Source organism: Ailuropoda melanoleuca, chromosome X (genome assembly GCF_002007445.2).
Source record: "Ailuropoda melanoleuca isolate Jingjing chromosome X, ASM200744v2, whole genome shotgun sequence".
Classification (NCBI taxonomy): domain Eukaryota; kingdom Metazoa; phylum Chordata; class Mammalia; order Carnivora; family Ursidae; genus Ailuropoda; species Ailuropoda melanoleuca.
Window position 1 is genome coordinate 111,972,689 of NC_048238.1, and position 18,220 is coordinate 111,990,908.

General features: G+C 45.9%; 1 protein-coding gene across 1 annotated transcript in view; it reads right to left on the bottom strand.

The window, feature by feature from the left end:
* The window catches only part of MPP1 (membrane palmitoylated protein 1), a 30,905-nt gene extending 13,294 nt beyond the window's left edge, over positions 1-17,611 (bottom strand). Inside the window, exons 1-4 of the mRNA XM_034648962.1 lie at positions 17,369-17,611; positions 4,519-4,662; positions 4,202-4,280; positions 3,271-3,356 (exon numbers count right to left, since the gene is read on the bottom strand). Coding sequence (XP_034504853.1) covers positions 3,271-3,356; positions 4,202-4,280; positions 4,519-4,662; positions 17,369-17,470 — 411 coding nt within the window. The 5' untranslated portion in view covers positions 17,471-17,611. The remainder of the gene's footprint in view (positions 1-3,270; positions 3,357-4,201; positions 4,281-4,518; positions 4,663-17,368) is intronic.
* Between the last annotated feature and the right edge of the window lie 609 nt (positions 17,612-18,220).

Below are 18,220 nucleotides of genomic sequence, written 5' to 3' on the forward strand. Positions count from 1 at the left end.
AATGATTCTTCCCTCCTCCCCACACTCAACCCTAAAAGGTCTCCAGGTGAACCTAAAGGAACCCGTACCTTTCTTGACATCAAAGAAAACATTTCCAAATATTTGCACATATATCCATATTCATATGTATGTATTTTTGTTTACTTTTAACAAAAATGGGATTACACTCTACACATTATTCCATAACATGCTATTCATTCAGTCATACTCCCCATTACTGGGCATGTCAATTGTTGCCAGTTTTTTTCACTATCACCTGCTGCAATAGACATCCTCTTTTTTTTACGATTTTATTTATTGATTTATCAGAGAGAGAGAGAGACAGAGAGAGAGAGAGAGAGATCAGGAGCACGGGGAGTGGCAGGCAGAGGGAGAAGCAGAGTCCATGCTGGGCACGGAGCCTGATGCAGGGCCGATCCCAGGACCCCAGGGATGATGACCTGAGCCAAAGGCAGACGCTTCACTGACTGAGCCACCCAGGCGTCCCATGCAATAGACATCCTTGAACATATATTCTTCTATACTTGCATTTTAATTTTTACAGAATAGAATCCCATGGTATAAATGCAGAATCAAAGGGTAAGAACATTTTAATAGCCGTCCTTGGGGTGCCTGAGCAGCTCAGTCGAGTGTCTGCCTTCGGCTCAGGTCATGATCCCAGGGTCCTGGGATCCGGCCGCACTGGGCTCCCTGCTCAGCAGGGGGTCTGCTTCTCCCTCTCCTTCTCCCTCTGCCTGCCGCTCCCCCTACTTGTGCTCTATCAAATAAATAAATAAATGGATAGAATCTTTAAAAAAAATAGCCGTCCTCAAATTACTTTTCCAAAAGATTATAGCAATTCCACTCTCATCAGGAATTTATGAGAGGCCCTTTTCCCCAAATTCTTGCCAGAATTACATGTTAACATCCCTTTTCATTCTGCCAATCTTATAGGTGGAAAGTATTTCATGGTTGCGTTATTCTGTGATTGCATTACTGTAATTCAAGTTGAGCCTCTTTTCTTATACCTTTTGTCTAGTTTTCTCTGTGGTTGTGTGTCTTTTTATAACCAAGTTTAGAAACTCTTTAAATATTAGAGTTACTAACTTTCTACCTATTATATGTGCAACAAATATTTTTCCAAGCCTATTTATGATCTCTTCTGTCATGACACAAATTAACTTTTACGTACTCAATTATATTTTCATAAATCAAAAGGAAGCACAAATTTTGAAGGTTCACGTATTTGCAAAGGTTAGAGTCACACCACAAGCTGAGGAAAAAAATGCATCCAGTCTTACTGAGAGGCAACCATTGGCCAAATCACAGAGCGGCCTGCTTTGTGGAGGATATGCTGTGGGGAAACAAATCACCCTTCTTGTGCTGGTAACCTCCTTCTCACAGGTGGGAAAAGGCCCCAGATAACCTCTTAGATGAGAGACAAGCAGGTAGACGGACTCCACAGATCAACGTTCCACCAGGAAACAGGTAGCCTGCTCCAGAGGGTGGTGAAGACTGTTACAAAGGTGAAGCTCCAGGGATGGAGGTGATGTTCTTTTTTTTTAAGATTTTTTTAATGTATTTGAGAGAGAGAGAGAGCATGACCAGGGGGAGGAGCAGACTCCCCGCTGAGCCGAGAGCCTCATGCGGGGGCTCGATCCCAGGACGCTGGAATCATGACCTGAGCTGAAGGCAGATGTTTCAGTGACTGAGCCACCCAGACAGGACATCCTGGCAGTGACGTTCTTATGACCCCACAAGGTGGTAGGCATGTGGTTTTATACTGTGTGTTTGCATCAGAATCGAAATGAAGTCCGTACCCTGTGCCTTCTTTTAGGACAATAGCACTGTAGGGTTCTGCGCAGTTTCTATATCCTCACTGATCTTCTAGCTACTTGTTCTGCTGATTATTACGAGAGAGATACTGAAATCTTGGACTGTAATTGTGAATTTGTCGTTTTCTCCTTGCAGTTCTACCAGTTTTTGCTTCGAGTATTTTGAAGCTCTGTCATTAGGTACATGGATGTTTAGGGTTTTGGTTGTTTCAAAAGGCAGGGTAAATCTGGTTTCAGTTATTTCATTTAGTCAGAAGCAGATTTTAGTTTTAAGTAGTCTCTACCCCCAATGTGGGGCTCGAACTCACAACCCAGAGACCAAGAGTCACATGCTCTACCGACCGAACCAGGGATGCTCCTCACTTGTTCCTCTAATTGTAAAAGTTTATTTCTACACGGCACTCCCTGTGGTTATAACTCCCACTGTGTCATCCCCAGAGATGAGGTCAAGCCAGAATTCAGGCTTAAAATGAAAAGAACCCCCTCCCCTGAGGGCTGTAATCTTTACACTGGGTTTATTCTGCAGAAGCGGGCCCAGCGCCCCTAGGGCCACGTACTGGAACCCAGCACTAGGCGAGCTACCCAAGTGGGGGCGGGGGTGCGCCTGGCTGACTCAGTCTGAAGGGCATGCGACTCTTGATCAAATGACACTTTTTCCCAAGCTGCTTTCTCTGGTTCATTCCCTGGCATGTCCCTTAGCATACCACTGCTGAGTGTCTGAGATGTGGCCAACGACACCCAACTACCTCATGTGGGTTTTTTAAAGTAAGTTCTACACCCAATGTGAGGCTCAAACTCACAACCCGGAGATCAAGAGTTGCACGCTCTTCCGATGCAGGCTGCCGGGCGCCCCTCAACTTTTCCTTTATAATATCCCATCCACTCTTCATAACAAATCTATGAATAGGGAGTCCTATCTTCATTTTACAGATGACTTAGAGAAATTAATTCACTTGTTCAAAATCATGGCTAGCATAAAGTAGAGCAGGGTTTAAGAGCTGCCCTTAAAGACCAACGCTTTCTGACACCCAGTCCAGTGTTCTTTCTAGACAGACACTCTGGGTTATTCACCTTGTTTTAGAAATTTACTAGATGAAAGTACAGAACTGTCCTTTCTTGCACAGAATAAAGATTAGCAGCGGTAAGAGTCCCCTCAACGAAGTATAAAGATTTGATAGAAAAATGATGCACAAAAAAAAGGGGGGGCGCCTGGGTGGCACACTCATTAAGCGTCTGCCTTTGGCTCAGGGCGTGATCCCGGCGTTCTGGGATCGAGCCCCACATCGGGCTCCTCCGCTGGGAGCCTGCTTCTTCCTCTCCCACTCCCCCTGCTTGTGTTCCCTCTCTCGCTGGCTGTTTCTGTCTAATAAATCAATCTTTAAAAAAAAATGATGCACAGTGACACCAATGTGGATCCATAGTTCGCAAACATATCAACGGCATAGAAAATACCCACCATCGCCTTCTGCAGCTGATCTACGGAGTGATTAGTCACATTTGTGCCATTGATTTCTAGGATCTCATCCCCGACGTGAAGGGAGCCTACCACAAAACACAAAATCAGTCCACAAAGAATAAACATTAAAACAAGAGCTGTCAATAGAAATCAAGATACCACAGAAAAGCAAGCATGACCTAGAGCACGTTCTAAGCATGGGGGAAGGGAATGGCTCTTCTGATTCCGCTGAGGGATGCAGCAAGGCAAGCACTGGGCAGTTTCGTTGTGCAGCTAAAACCCACAAACGCCACCTAACGGTAAAGTCAATCAATGGTTAGATTCTATGTGAAGAGTAGTTACCAATATTTGTGCCACCCTAGATACAAAAAAAGCCCAAACTAAACATCAAAGGGTAGGGCTCAAAGTATGGAATGAATCAAGTAGCAAATACAGGTTATCATCAGCTACTAAAAACGTGTCCTATTTTAATGTTCTCTTCCCCCGACCCCCGCCACAAACAGCTTTTACTAAATGATGCATCTGAAAACTGATGGCACCTTCACAGTAAGAAGATACAACGGTTACTTGTAATTATTTGTTTAATGTGTATTTTCTCAGTTTAATTGTTGGCTCCAGGAAGTAGAGATGGTCTGTTTCCTTCACTTTTATGTATTCAAAGTCCCATGCAATAGGTTGCATATATTTAATTGCTCAACTATTACATGGAAAAATATTGGTATAAATAGGTGTGTAAGAACACTCAGAGGGAGAGATGGTGGCACTGGGCAAGTCATACAAAGAGCCAGTTATTAAGCCACAAAAAATCTCTTGCCACCCACACAAAAATGCTCCTGGATTTAAAGATTATAAGCTTCCTGTCCCTCAGCACTGAAAAGGGAGTAAATGATTAATCCCTGAGTGAAAGACAGCCTACGACCCGCCAGAGTACCCTGTCTGTGCACCATGCCGCCGTGAAGCACCCTTGCCACCGTACAGGACTGCTTCTCGTTCAGCTTCAGAGTGATTCCCTGCAAGGAAGACAAATGGCACAGTAAGCTTTATTTCAGCTCTTCCTGAGCTTATCTTTAGGACAATTTAAGGTGATTTCTTCAGAGAAAGATTCTTCATCTGCGGCTAGAATGGGCGTGAAAGCTGCCGGGAGGAGAGATCTGAGGGAGGGCTGAGAGCCTTCTGCATTTCTTTGTGTGGCCCAGGGACTCAAGGGGTCGAGAGTAAACAGTGGGTTAGAATATGATAAGAGATTACCATGGGCTCTTCTGTGACCTTCTCGAACTGTATGAGTCGCACCTTCCGTACTTCCTGCCCTTTGGCCTGGGTAGGGCTACCTGGGGCAGCAGAACCATTGGTGTACATATCTTCAGTCACAGCATTCACCTGGTGTGACACAGCCTGTCAGATCAAAGCAACAAAGCAATGGATAAAGGAGGCAGCAAAGGCCTGCTGTCTGTCTGTAACTGCAATTCTAAAATCTAAAAGACTCTGAAAACCAATGGTTATTTCATAAGTTTGGCATCCCTCATCTAAATTGATGTGAGGCTATTTGTAAATGTTATTATCTAACTTAATAGACATGTTTATCCAGTTTGCTGCAGAAACAGTAATGGGTTTGATATCCAGGGTGCTGCACCAAGGGTCTCTGGTAAGGGGCCACGTACTTGCATGGTGCATGCACGGGTGCACACGCACATGTACGCATGCACGCTCACAGTCTATAGCCAAGATCCAGGGTGGGATTCATTCAAACAACCTGATGCTCTGCGTAAAGATGATTCAGGTTACCATTAGTCTCTCACAGATTATCTTTGGCTACAAATAGGAAGAGAATTAGGCATTTAGGATTAGCCCCTGGCCCATGATGATAACAATAATACCACTGAACCCAAGGGACGCCCCCTCCCACCATCCCAAGATCACATCTCCACTGGGACCCCTTTCTCCCAATCTTGACAAAGGCAAAGCTGGACAACTGGCACTCACTGTGTTGTCTGACAGACAGAGTAACAGAACAGAAAGTGAGGAACAAAAGATGTGGATAGTGATGTCATCGCAGCACTATTTTGTAAAAGAAAATACTATACAATTTAATTTTTGGAATCATTTAAACATCATCTGAAGACATTATGCTCCTTAACCCGTAAATGCTTCTGTGTGTTTTCTGAGAACTAAAACTTTCTCAAAAAGGAAAATTGAGCATTTATACAACACTATATTTGGTCCTCAGTTTCTCTTTAAATTTTATCAAGTACCCCAATAATGTCCTTTATAGCTATATATGTTCTTTCCCAGGCTGGGACCCAGGATCAGGCACTGCATTCAGTTTTCACATCTCTTTAGCCTCCTTTAATTTGGAAAAGCTCCTCAGCCTTTCTTTGTCTTTCATGATCTTGACATTTTTAAGAGGACAGGCCTGCTGCTTTGTAGACTCCCAACTTGGGTTTGTCTAATGTTTTCTTACAATTAGGCTGAGGTTGTACATTTTTGGTAGGAATCCCATGGAAGTGGTGTTGTATCCTTCTCAGCTCAACAGTTTTCTTAAAAGCCCAAACCTGGAAGGATGTCAAAAGTCCATCACCAGTATGATGAATAAACTGGCATAGCTGTCCATTGGATTCCACACACCAATAACTGCTACCTGAAGGGCTCCTTCTCAGTCTCCTTTGCTGGTTCTTCCTCATTTTTCTAGTCCATTAATGTTGGAGTAGCCCAGAGCTTGTGGTAAGAGCTATCAAGTCAAGTGGAAACCTCTGAAAGTGTCCCCCACCCACCCCAAATAAAATAGTAAATCAAAAACAATATGGCCACCTAGAGGAAGAAGAATAGGCCTGACTCTGGTTTATGGAAGGGTAAATTCAGTATTTGAGTACAAGGTCCAAATGGATAGCCACTAGATTCCAGCCACACCTGGGGGGGTACCCTCAAAGACAGTGGGGGTACTGTGAGTGGCGTGCTTCACCACCCACACTGCGAATAAGGGGAAGTGGGAATATCCCCAGCGGCGAATGTGTCTGTCTAGGTCTAGATTCATTCATTCATTTCTTCCTGGGCAGTAGCCAAGGGCCTAGAGGGGAAAGGACTGGAAGATCAGAGGGTAGAGGCCTATGGACAGATGTACATCTCATAACATTGGGGGTGCACCTTATGAAATAATATAAAATGATATTTAAATTTTAATTTATTTCATCTTTTCTAAGAGGTCAGTAGAAACTCTGATAAGATGGTGAGGTTTGAAGGCGTGTTAGTTATTGGGTAGCCTCAAAAGAGGGAAGTGCTGAGAAAGAAAAAGTGCCTTGTGTAGCAACTAAAACTTAAAAATACTCACGTGACATATATGTCACATGAGTCCTATAGAATTTGGTATGAAAATAGAATTGTATTGTATTTTGAAAATCAACTTGGGGCACCTGGGAGCACAGAACTTCATATAACTTGAAGGTGCTCTACAGGAAATGGTCTAATAATACAGTTACCAGTGCATCTGTATGGGGGTGTCCTGACATACACACACCACGTAGCAAACCTTTTCACAGAACTGTACACATACTGGATTTGAGTCCCTGACTCTTTCAAGTATGGCTGGGTAACTTTGGGCAAGTTTCTTGACCTCTCTGTGCTTTAGGTTCCTCATTTGCAAAACAAGGATAGTAACAGATCACCCTTAGACACTGCTGAAGAAAATGGTCAGGATTTGGGGCGCCTGGGTGGCTCAGTCGTTAAGTGTCTTCCTTCGGCTCAGGTCATGATCCCAGGGTCCTGGGGTGGAGCCCAGCACCAGGTTTCCTGCTCAGTGGGAAGCCTGCTTCTCCCTCTCCCACTCCCCCTGCTGGTGTTCCCTCTCTCGCTGTGTCTCTGTCAAATAAATAAATAAAATCTTTTGTTTTAAAAAAAGATATACCTATTTAAAAATGGTCAGCATTCAAAATTTCGTGCATCCCTTCATTTTTTAATAAATTTCTATATAGTCAAATGAAAACATATTACTCCCAAAAGTGCCAGAAAGCACAAAGCTTTCTATTCCGGCAAGATAAAATTTGTCTTGACTGTGATCCAGGCTCAAGTTGGCAGCCTAAGTATCCTGGACCCTGTATAAATGAAAGGGGAAAAGGGGAGAGGAAAATAGAAACCCACAAAAAAGAAAACACGAGGAAGTCACCAGGGATGAGAGATTTCAATAACTTTCTAGAAGACAGAAAGGAGATGATAGGGAAAAGGCCATAGACCAAGAAGAATTGTGACAGTAGAGCCAGGAACCTGCTCATCGAAGAACAGCCACGGAGGACTGTGCCATGCTGGGGCTCAGGAGTCCCTGCACAGAAAACCAAACAAAGGAGGCTTGAGGTGAAAACAGCTCCCGAAACACCACCAATCTGGCTCTCAGCTCCACTTTCAAGGCAGGAAGAAGAGCCAGGCCAGAGGACATCTATTCATGTCTCCTCAGCCAGAACTGCACATCGTGGCTGTCCCAGGTGGCCAAAGGAGCTCAGAAAATAACAACTGAGTTGGGCATCCTGCTGTCTCAAACAAGATCAGGGAGAAGTGGAGGGCACCTGGGTGGCTCAGTCGGTGAAGCGCCTGCCTTTGGCTCAGGTCGTTATCTCAGAGTCCCAGGATCAAGCCCGAGGTTTGGCAGGCTCCCTGCTCAACGGGAAGCCTGCTGCTCCCTCTGACCTTCCCCCTGCTCGTGCTCCCCCTCTCTCTGTCAAATAAACAAACACAAAAAAAGATCAGGGAGAAGTGGGATAAAGCTGTTGGGTCGGCAGTCAGTTAGAATAATATAAAAACCATTTATTGACTTCCCCTTTTCAGAATCTACCTACAGACAAGTCGTGAAGCAATCATAGTTGAAGACTGTCAATGTCAACACCATGACAGAAGTTGGGAGAAAAGAAGTGAAGGGAAGGGGCCACTGATCTTGTCCCTTTACAAAGTGGGGAGTCAAGAGGTAGTCTCTACAGTGAGTGGGATGATAAATGAAGAAATAATGGTATAATTTAAAGCAGAAACTGTAAATGGACAACTCACAAATCTGTTTTATTTGACCACATACTTTTATTTAGTAAAAAGCAGAAGATTCCAAGCTCTCTTTAGAAATTTCAGAAGACCTGGCACTGCTCACATGGCTGAGGAGTAGCTCTGCACCTGATCCATGTGGGTTACAACAAATTAGTCTACACACTTCCAAGACTTATATAGTTACTAGTAATCAAGACTGGTATAGACACACAGATTAATGGAACAGAATAGAGAACCCAGAAATAGACCCACACAGATATGCCCAGGTGATTTTGGCAAAGGTGCAAAAACAATTCAATGGAGGAAAGGTAGTTGTTTCAATAAATGGCGCTGTAGCAATGAGACATATATGGACCAAAAAAAAAAAAACTCCACTGACCTAAACCTTTCACCTTTACAATGGATCATGGACTTAAATGTAAAGTGTAAAACTCTAACAGTTTTTAGAAAAACAACATAGGAGCGTCACCAGGATTTAGGGCTAGACAATGTGTTCTTATACCTGCCACAAAAAAAGGATCCATAAGAGGAAAAATTGATAATTTGGACCTCTTAAAAATTAAGAAGTTCTGCTCTGTGAAAGCCTGTGTGAGGAGGATGAAAAGACAAACTACAGAATGAGAGGAAACGTTTACAAACCAAACATCCAACACTGTATGTTAGCTGGAACTTAAATAGAAAACTTGAAAAAAAGAAAAACTCTAGAGAACACACTGATGGTTCCCAGAGGGCAGGCAGGGAGGGATGCGTGAACTAGGTGATGGGGACTAAGGAGGGGACTTGTGGTGAGCACTGGGTGCTGTACATCTGAACCTATTATTACACTATGCTAACTGGTATTTAAATAAAGACCTAAAAAAATAGAAACTATCTAATTAAAAAATGGGCAAAAGACTGGGAGCCTGGGTGGCTCAGTGGGTTGGGCATCAGGCTCTTGATTTGGGCTCAGGTCATAATCTAGGGGTTCGGGGATCAGCTCACATAGGGCTCCTCGCTGGAGGTGGGATTCTATCTCTCCCTCTGCCCTCCCCCCCACATGCACACATGCGTGCTCTGTCTCCTTCTCTCTCTCTAAAATGAATAAATAAATCTTTTTAAAAAATAGGCAAAAGACAGGAACAGGTATCTCACTGAAGAGGATAAGGAAGGAAGGATGGCCATCAGGGAGAAATGCAAACTATAACCGCAAAGAGATCCCACCACACACCTATCACAACAGCGAAGATAAAAGCAATGACAACACTAACTGCAGGTGAGGATGCGAAAAAACTGAATCTCCCACCCTTCCTGGTGGGAATGTAAAATGGCCATCTGGGAAGAGAGTTAGGTACTTCTTTTTTTTTAAGATTTTATTTATTCATGAGAGACAGGCAGAGGAAGAAGCTGGGTCTCTGCTCCTCAGGGAGCCTGCTTCTCCCTCTGCCCCTCCCACCCCTCTGTCTCTGCTTGTGTGCAAGCGCTCTCTTTCTCTCTCTCTCTCTCTCATTCTGACAAATAATAAAATCTTTAAAAACAACAAGTACCTTACAGCCCAGCAACAGCACCCTGAGGGAAATGTTCACACAAAACTTGTAATGTGGAGGTTCATAACAATTTTATTCCTAATAGCCAAAGCTTGGAAACAACCAGAATGGCTATAAAGTTGGTGATCAGTTCAACAGATGACTGTGGTCCATCCATACCACAAAACACTTCTCAGCAATAAAAAGGAACAAACTATTAACATACACAACTTGGGATAGATCTCAAAGGCCTTCTAATGAGTGAAAAAAGTCAATCTCAAAAGGCTGCATATTATATGAGTCCATTTATATAACATTTTTGAGATCACAGAATTATAGAAATGGAGAACAGAGTAGTGGTCGCCAAGGATGAGAGATGGTAGGGATGAGCAGACACGTGACTGTCCTGGGGCAGCACCACGCAGGTCTTTGTGGCGACAGAGCAGTTCTGTACCTTGACTGGCGTGCCGGTTATACATATACACCCATGATAAAATGGCACAGAACTACACTCACACCTTGTACCAATGTCGATTGCATGGTTTTGATACTGTACTATTATTGAACTCCTAGTACACAGGAACAAACTTATTTGCACAAAATAAGTAACAAAATGGCCGGCAAGTAGCGCTAGTTTGCAACCCAACAACTATAACCAGGAGAGCTTGTTACCAAAGAATGGGTACCGACGACACATCCTTGAGAGCTATGTGTTGAACAGGATCGGTTTTCAGAAAAGTAAGAGGCCATGACACACAGTAACCAAACAGTTCTTCAAAGCATGGCCCATGGTGACCCGAGACCATGTGGTTAACACTCTTCACAGATGCCCGCAACAGGGTACGACATTCAACATTTCCAGTCAGCAGACTCAAGAAAACCAGAGGAAAAGTAGTGTCAAGTTGGAAGGAAGACTTCCTCTTCTCAAATTCACCATCTGTGCTATCTGGATGGTTTCACCATCTGCATGTGTTATAGAACGAGGAATTCAAGGACCACTGACTGTATGATTGTTGCAAAAAAAAAAAAATGATGAGCTCAAGTGTCAAATTTCTGGCCTCAGAGTATGAAATAAAAGACAGGACTTCCCTTGACCCTCATTTATGAATTTCTTACCACTACTAACTGTGGGGCTGAGAAAGCTGAAAACTCAACTTGGGAATGAATTCTATAGGCTTATCAGCAACTACCAGTTATGTGCGTTGCTAACCACAGGTGGCCATAAAGTCAGGAAACATGGCTCATATTAGTGTATCACGTGCCGTAACGTACTGTCAATAAACCATTTACGATGATTCACCTGTTTCCAGACTCAGTGGGAACCTGCATAATGTTCTCGACAGTGACAGATTAGAAAGTCTTAGTCCACAGAATACAAAGCGACCTTTGAAAGGGGAAGAAGCCCACATGATAGTGTACCTAGGAGAGGCAGATAACCCGGCGCACTTACCTCATATTCTTCTTCTCCAGCTTTATTGCAAAGATTGCTTTTAACATGTCAGCCTTTAAATTAAGGGCTCAGCAAAGCTTACCAGAGGCAGAACACATTCCAGTCAGAAAAGTTCAAGAGCTGCTGTCCCAAAGGTTGGTCTTTCAAATGTGCTTACCCATCAAGATGTTCCTTGCGATGACTCAGAGTCACCATTACACTCACCCGAAGTTGTGAATGATGACTAAGATAAACGGAAATCTCCAATGTGCTAACTAAAGAACCAGCTTGTAATAGTAAGGCTTCTAAAAGCAAAGTACAACGTTCTCCACTGCAAACTTGTCCCTGAGCAACCCTGACTTCCTGAGACACTCTACATTCCGCAGGGCCTGTCTGTCTTCAGTGAAACTTCCCTACACCACTTCTCGATCTCACCTCACAGCAAGCTCCTCCAACCAGCCCCCTGTATCTCCTCACGACAGACAACTGTGGGAGCAAGGATATACTGACATATACTTACACTTGATGTCTGTGTACACACACAGACACACACACGCACACAGACAGACACACACACACAGACAGAGTAAAGGTGATTCCTTAATTTAATCTGTGGGTCTGTGACCACATGAAGTGAGGGACATCTTCACATAGTTAAGTCACGCTGTCTGCCCTTCGGCAGCTCATCACTATAAGGGGAAGTCATTCATTCATGCGACGTAAGTGATAAATGGAAAAGATAGCCTCCATCAAGTTTAAGGTTGTCTTAGACAGTAAGCGCTCAAAGGACACAGAACACGGTTTTCAGATTTCTTCAAAACTAGGAAATGGAGGTCCCTCAAAAAAGTTAAAAATTAAGCTACCCTATAACCCAGCAATCGCACTACTGGGTGTTTACCCCAAAGATACAGACATAGTGAAGAGAAGGGCCATATGCACCCCAATGTTCATAGCATCATTGTCTACAATAGCTAGATCGTGGAAGGAGCCGAGATGCCCTTCAACAGATGACTGGATTAAGAAGATGTGGTCCATATATACAATGGAATATTACTCAGCTATCAGAAAGAACATTTACACAACATTTGCAGCAAAATGGACGGGACTGGAGGAGATTATGCTAAGCGACATAAGTCAAGCAGCAAAAGACAATCATCATATGATTTCTCTCATTTATGGAACACCAAAGGAATAGTAGGGAGATTGGTAGGAGAAGGAAGGGAAGAATGGGGGGGGGTAAAGAGAAGGGGGAACGAACCACGAAAGACTATGGACTCTGGGAAACTGAGGGCTTTAGGGGAGAGGGGTGGGGGACTGGGATAGGCCAGTGATGGGTATCAAGGAGGGCACATATTGCCTGGAGCATGGAGCACTGGGTGTTACACGCGAACAATGAAGCATGGGACGCTACATCAAAAACTAAGGATGTACTGTATGGTGACTAACATAACAAAAAATTTTAAAAAATTAAATCCAAAAACAAAACAAAAGAAAACAAAAACCTGGGAAATGGAGCTTCACAAAGGCTTTCTGATTGATGAGGAGAGTGGCACCTGCAGGGGCACAAAGAGGAAGACCACAGGAAGTCCTGGAGCAGACCAAAGAGCAGTCTGCTCTTCAGCGGGAGGCAAAGACAAGAATCAGGATTCAGACACAAGTTTTGCCCCATGAAGTTGCATCCCAGTGTTCTGCTACACAACCGGCCCACACTGAACTTAGGAGAAAGGAGAAGGTGTTTGCCTTCCACTCGGGATACTTAACTCGCCCATCTTTTGACCTCCCATGTACCCGGCACCTGTCCTGGCCCCCTGATCTGCCGTAACTTGTCTTGTTTCCCCAGCTGGTAATACATTCCACTTTGAGAGATATATATTTGATTGCTTATTCTGTTCGTTTTGTCTCCTTGAGCTGGAACATAAGCCCCCCACATACACCTCGAACAGGATGACATGAATGACTCGCAAGGCACGTGCTGCTGTTTCTGAGTCATTCCTGCCACCATCGCCACCACTGCCACGTGATTGGTAAGTGACACACACAACGGTGAACAAGTAATAAAGGCAAATGTCCTAGAGTTCACTTTAAACTTAAAGATCACAGCCCTCATCTCCAGGGACGCGGGAGGCCCCAGAGCCCCCGGGGGCAATGGGGAGTGGCTCTGGTTAAAGATGACTGCTCAAGGTCTGGAGAAACTGGGGAGTAAACATCCCCCCAGGACTCCACTGTCTGGCCTTTGCTCTGCAGCCTTCTGGCCTTTTATTGTACAAACTGCTGGAGTGGGAATGCCTGCTGCCCTGAAACCCTTTGGAGGAAACATCTGCGGCAGGGTTCAAAGGGCAGAGGCAGTTGTTCAAAGGAAGCTGGAATTTTAAAAAAGATGAAAAACAAACTTGGTGGGGGTGGGGAGTGGGGGTGAGCGGGGGTGCGGGTGAATAGAACAGAGCAACTAAAGCTGGATTTTTCATCCAAACGCTCGGATTAAGAATGAGTGACAGTGAGTGCAGGCAAGAACAAACATTTGTTCAGCCTACTGTTAGGCTCTTTGCCAACTGTTTCCGCGTGGAGACTTAGGAAAAGGCCAAGCCAAGAACACAAGCCATCACCAGAGGGCAGACTATGGGAGCTGGCCCACATCAGCCTGGGCAGGATCCCACTCCACTTTGGAAAAAAAGAGAAACTGAGAAAACCGAGAGTGCTCTAAGGTATTATCAGAAAGAGATTAGCACTTTTACCACAAATGACAAGAGCTGGGGAAGAGCTGGGGAGAGGAAGGCCTAGGAGCCAGGAGTTTCTGGCAAGAACTATCTTAAAATCATACATTAACTAGGTGCACTGTTTCTCAGGCACTAGATCCGCCGGAGAACATACATCAATCAGTCCAAAGGTCAGGTCTCTAAAGATCCTTTTCCAATGCACTTTATCTACCCGGTGTACTATGTACAGAGGCAAAGGCTTCTTCCCTTGCAGGGAAGGTGACTTTTGAGCAAAAACCTACACATGTATGTATGCGTGTATATTTCTTTATATGAAGGAAAAGGAAAAAGTGAAGAATCAGAAAAAATTCTGGTTCCCTAATTCAGAGTTTTTCTTCCTGTTTCCCACCCTTGGGGTCACTTCCCTTCCCTACAGACAATTTCGGAGCTGCATTTTCTCTTGCCTTCCTACACTCCACACCCAGGGCCCTCCATTTTTAGCAACACTGAAAGGTTTGAGCAATTCACTGCTTAGGGGTGAAATTTCTGCATCAACGAAATGTCAACCGATTTTGTCTCTCTTATCCCGGGGGACATCTGACAGTGTCTCAGGACATTTTTTGGCTGCCACAAGTGTATTACTTTTCACAACGAAGAATGATCACACTCTGAATGTCACACTTGGCAAGAACCTCCTCAATGGCTTTGCACAAGCAGTCATCCTGGCCTGGAGCACTATTCACCGACGATATCCTAGATTTGGCAAGACTCAAGGTCTGACAGCTTTACACACGGCACTCCACACCTGCCTCGGCGTCCTCCCTTCTGGACTTCTCAGCTCCAGAACCAGGCCCGCACAGAGTAGGCCATCAACAAGACCGCGTCAGAATGGACGACTACCAGTGTGGAGTAACGCATCTGCCTGCCTAAGGACAAACAGACAGATCTTAGGGGAAGCTTACCTGGGGCCAGATTTTTTGTTAGGTCCTTTTTCACTGTGGGAAAGGCCCAAGTGAATGTTGAGGGATTCTCAACGTCCTACTACATGGGACAAGTGCTCTTTTGAGCAGGATACAAGAGGAATTCTACAACCAATTGTATGTGCACTCGTGAGTACTGCTGTCAAGAATAAGGCCACAGATAGCTTATGAGTTTCTGCAAGAAAACAAATATACTTAAATACAGGAGCCAGACTATAGTTCAAATCTACTGCAAAATTATCTTCCTTTTAAAAAGATTTTATTTAGAGAGAGAGCGCGAGAGCACGAGCAGCGGAAGGGGCAAAGGAAGAGGGAGAAGCAGACTCCCCGGAGTGGGGAGTGGGGGGCTATCATGACCTGAGCCCAAGGCAGACACTTAACCCTTAACTGACGGAGCCACCCAGGCGGTCCCATACGTTTTCAATATTAAACGTGAACTATAATCAGAAGTGAAACTTTGGGTTTTGAGTCTTTAGAACTTTTACAGAAAGCATTCCCCTTAAATGAAGGTTTCAGCTTCCTCATTTTCTGGATTCCACTGAAGCCAACAGCTCTGCCACAGGTTTGCCTGCTTCTTGCCAGGAGGGAAGATGTGTGGACTGCTCTGGCACAGGCCGCTCTTCAGGAGACAATGGACGCTCCCGTGAAGGTCAACGTGTTTGACAAGCATTACCTCACGGAACCATCCCTACAACTCTCCAGACAGGTCCGTCTGACAGAGAAGAGAAGCCTAAGACACAGAGAGCCCAGAAGCTTGCCCAAGGATACACAGCAAGGGAGAGGCAGAGCCTAGTGGTGGCAGCAAAGATAGGAGTCCCAGAGGGAAGGTGAACTTCAAGAAACCATTGGAGATCCTCCCTCCAATGTCCGCACCATGGTAGATCTGGATGCTATTCCATTCAGGGATTTAGCAAGTTTTCTTTCCTCTTCTTCAAATCCTTTAAGAACAGCAAAACTAACTGGCTACCCGGCAGGGCATGTGCAGTAATTGCGGATAAACTCACAGCTCCACTACAACTGCTGACTCAGAGCCAGGGTGTAGGACAACAGAAGTCTCGTGGTGATAGGGCCTTTTTTCCAAGAGGCCCACAATCTCTCAAGCCTGCCCTACGGAGCAGACAGGTTTACACAAGGTCTGGTCACTTAGTTATATATGGGGTTCTGGTTGTGCTGAGTGGAAGGAGCCTCATAGAAAAGACTGCATACAGCCGCATTCCATTTATAAGACAGTCCTGAAACGGCCAAATGCTAGTGTCAAAACAGCTCTGTTTCCAGGGCGATTTCCAGGTTTTTGGGGTTGGGGGGAATGGCTGTAAAGGACCACCAGGGAACTTTCTGGAGGGGTAAAAATGTTCTGTATCATGATTTTAGTGATGGTTACATGACTATGCATTTGCCATCATGACTGGAAACAACACACAGGTGTGAACCCTGTGCTGACGCTTATCCATTGTTTTCTTGCGCCAGGAGCCCGGACAGCTAAGTTTATGCTAAATCTCTAAGGTCCACCTCTTCAGTCATTCATTAATTCATAAACATTTCTGAGGACCTATTTATTAGGCATTTAAAATAAAAACAGTGAGCATGATATAGCCCTGCCCAGAACAATCCTGCAGCCTAGGAAGGAGATTCACACTGACTTCTGAGGTTGGGTCCCTGTAGACAGTGCAGCTGCTGCCTGGCTTGTGCTCTCTCTTTCTCTGTCTCTCTCTGGACATTCACTAGTACTACCTGACCACCAACCTGTGAGGAAGGCCAGGCTACTTGGAGGGGCTGCTGTGCCTATATTTGGGGTGATGGCTCCATCTGGGGGCCAGTGTCAGCCTGCAGATGAGTGAGTGAGCATTCTGGTGGCTGTAGCTCTGCCTAAGAGACAACCTTGTTTGCTAGGTGAAATCCACACTCAGAACTATGAGAGATAATACGAAAATGATCAACATCCTCTCAGGGCATCTTTGAGGATAGAGGTTAACAGCTACCTCCCACCCATCCCAGTTACCTCTGGAATCCCTGGATTCCTTTTCCACCAGAAAATAGACACCGGCCGCCCCATCTGCACAGTAGCACAAGGGGCCCTCCCTAAATGCGGAGGGACGGTGAGTGAGCGCTTTAGAGGTCTTACAACGCTGACCCAAACACAAGCATTTCAACGACGAGCAGGCAGACCTACTCTTCTTGGATCTGCTCCTTAAGGTCTTTCTCTAACCCTGACTTCCGTCCACGAAGTTTTCCTTGGCCTTAATAAGCGCTCTGTACAGGCCGCGGCCTCTCCTGATTTCCACATACAAGGGCTCCTGGGGGAAACGACCCGCCGCACCTGGGGCCCTCCAAAGGAAGCCCGGTAGCCGCCGCGGCCTCCACTCCGAGGGCAGCCCCCCGGGGCCGGGCCACGGACTGAGCAGGTCCCGCAGCGGGCAGCGCGGCTTGGAGCCGAGCCCCGGCCCCTCACCCTGCGCCCGGGGAACCGCGGGGCCCTCTCACCTCAGGCCGGCTGCGCTTCTGCAGCAAGTGCTCCAGGTAGAGGTCGGAGAGCGCCGTGCGCATGCCGCCCCCGCCCTCGCCCTCGCTCGCCTTGAGCGTCATCTTCCAGGAGCCTGAACGCAGGGCCGCGAGCCGGGAGTCGCGAGCCGCGCTGAACCGGGAGCGCGAGAACGGAGGCCTGCGGGGCGGTGGAGACGGCGGAGGCGGCGCAGGGGCCCGTCAGCACCCCGCAGGCAGCGCGCTGGGCGGGCGGGGGCGGAGCACCGCCCGCGCCCCGCCTCCGCGCCCCGCCCCTAGACCCGCCCACGCCCGGACCCGGAGGCTGAACCCCGAAGGGGTCGGAGGTGTAAAGACCAGCGCGCTCCCGCTACGGCTGGTCCCCAGCTCGGCCCACACCCTGGCCTAATTCGTGAGGACAGCAGGGAAGCCGTCCCTTCAACTTCAGTCTTTACCCAGAAATCTCTGCGGGCCCAGAACGTTGCGAAAATGCTTTTAAGACTCCTTGGGCTGCAAGTACCCTGTGATTTACATTGCTCTCTGCAATTCAGTGATGAAGGGCCTGATGGCTTCCAACAGCAAACTCTTTTTCCTTGTCTTGGGCCCCATCTCCTACTGTTAATGCCACAAAAATTTTCAGGGATCCCTGGAAGCAAAGGGAACCGACATTCCTACAGCAGAATTCCTTAGCACCCTAGTGCTTTGCTGGTGTTAAGGCAGGAGTCCTAATTAAAAAAAAAAAGAAGAGTTTCTGAACAAAACAAAAATTTACTGGGCTTACTGGTCTCAAAAAGTCCGAGGGCAAGAGTTTGCAGCCGCATCAACCAGTTTTCTCTGAGAAGAGGCCGAGATCAC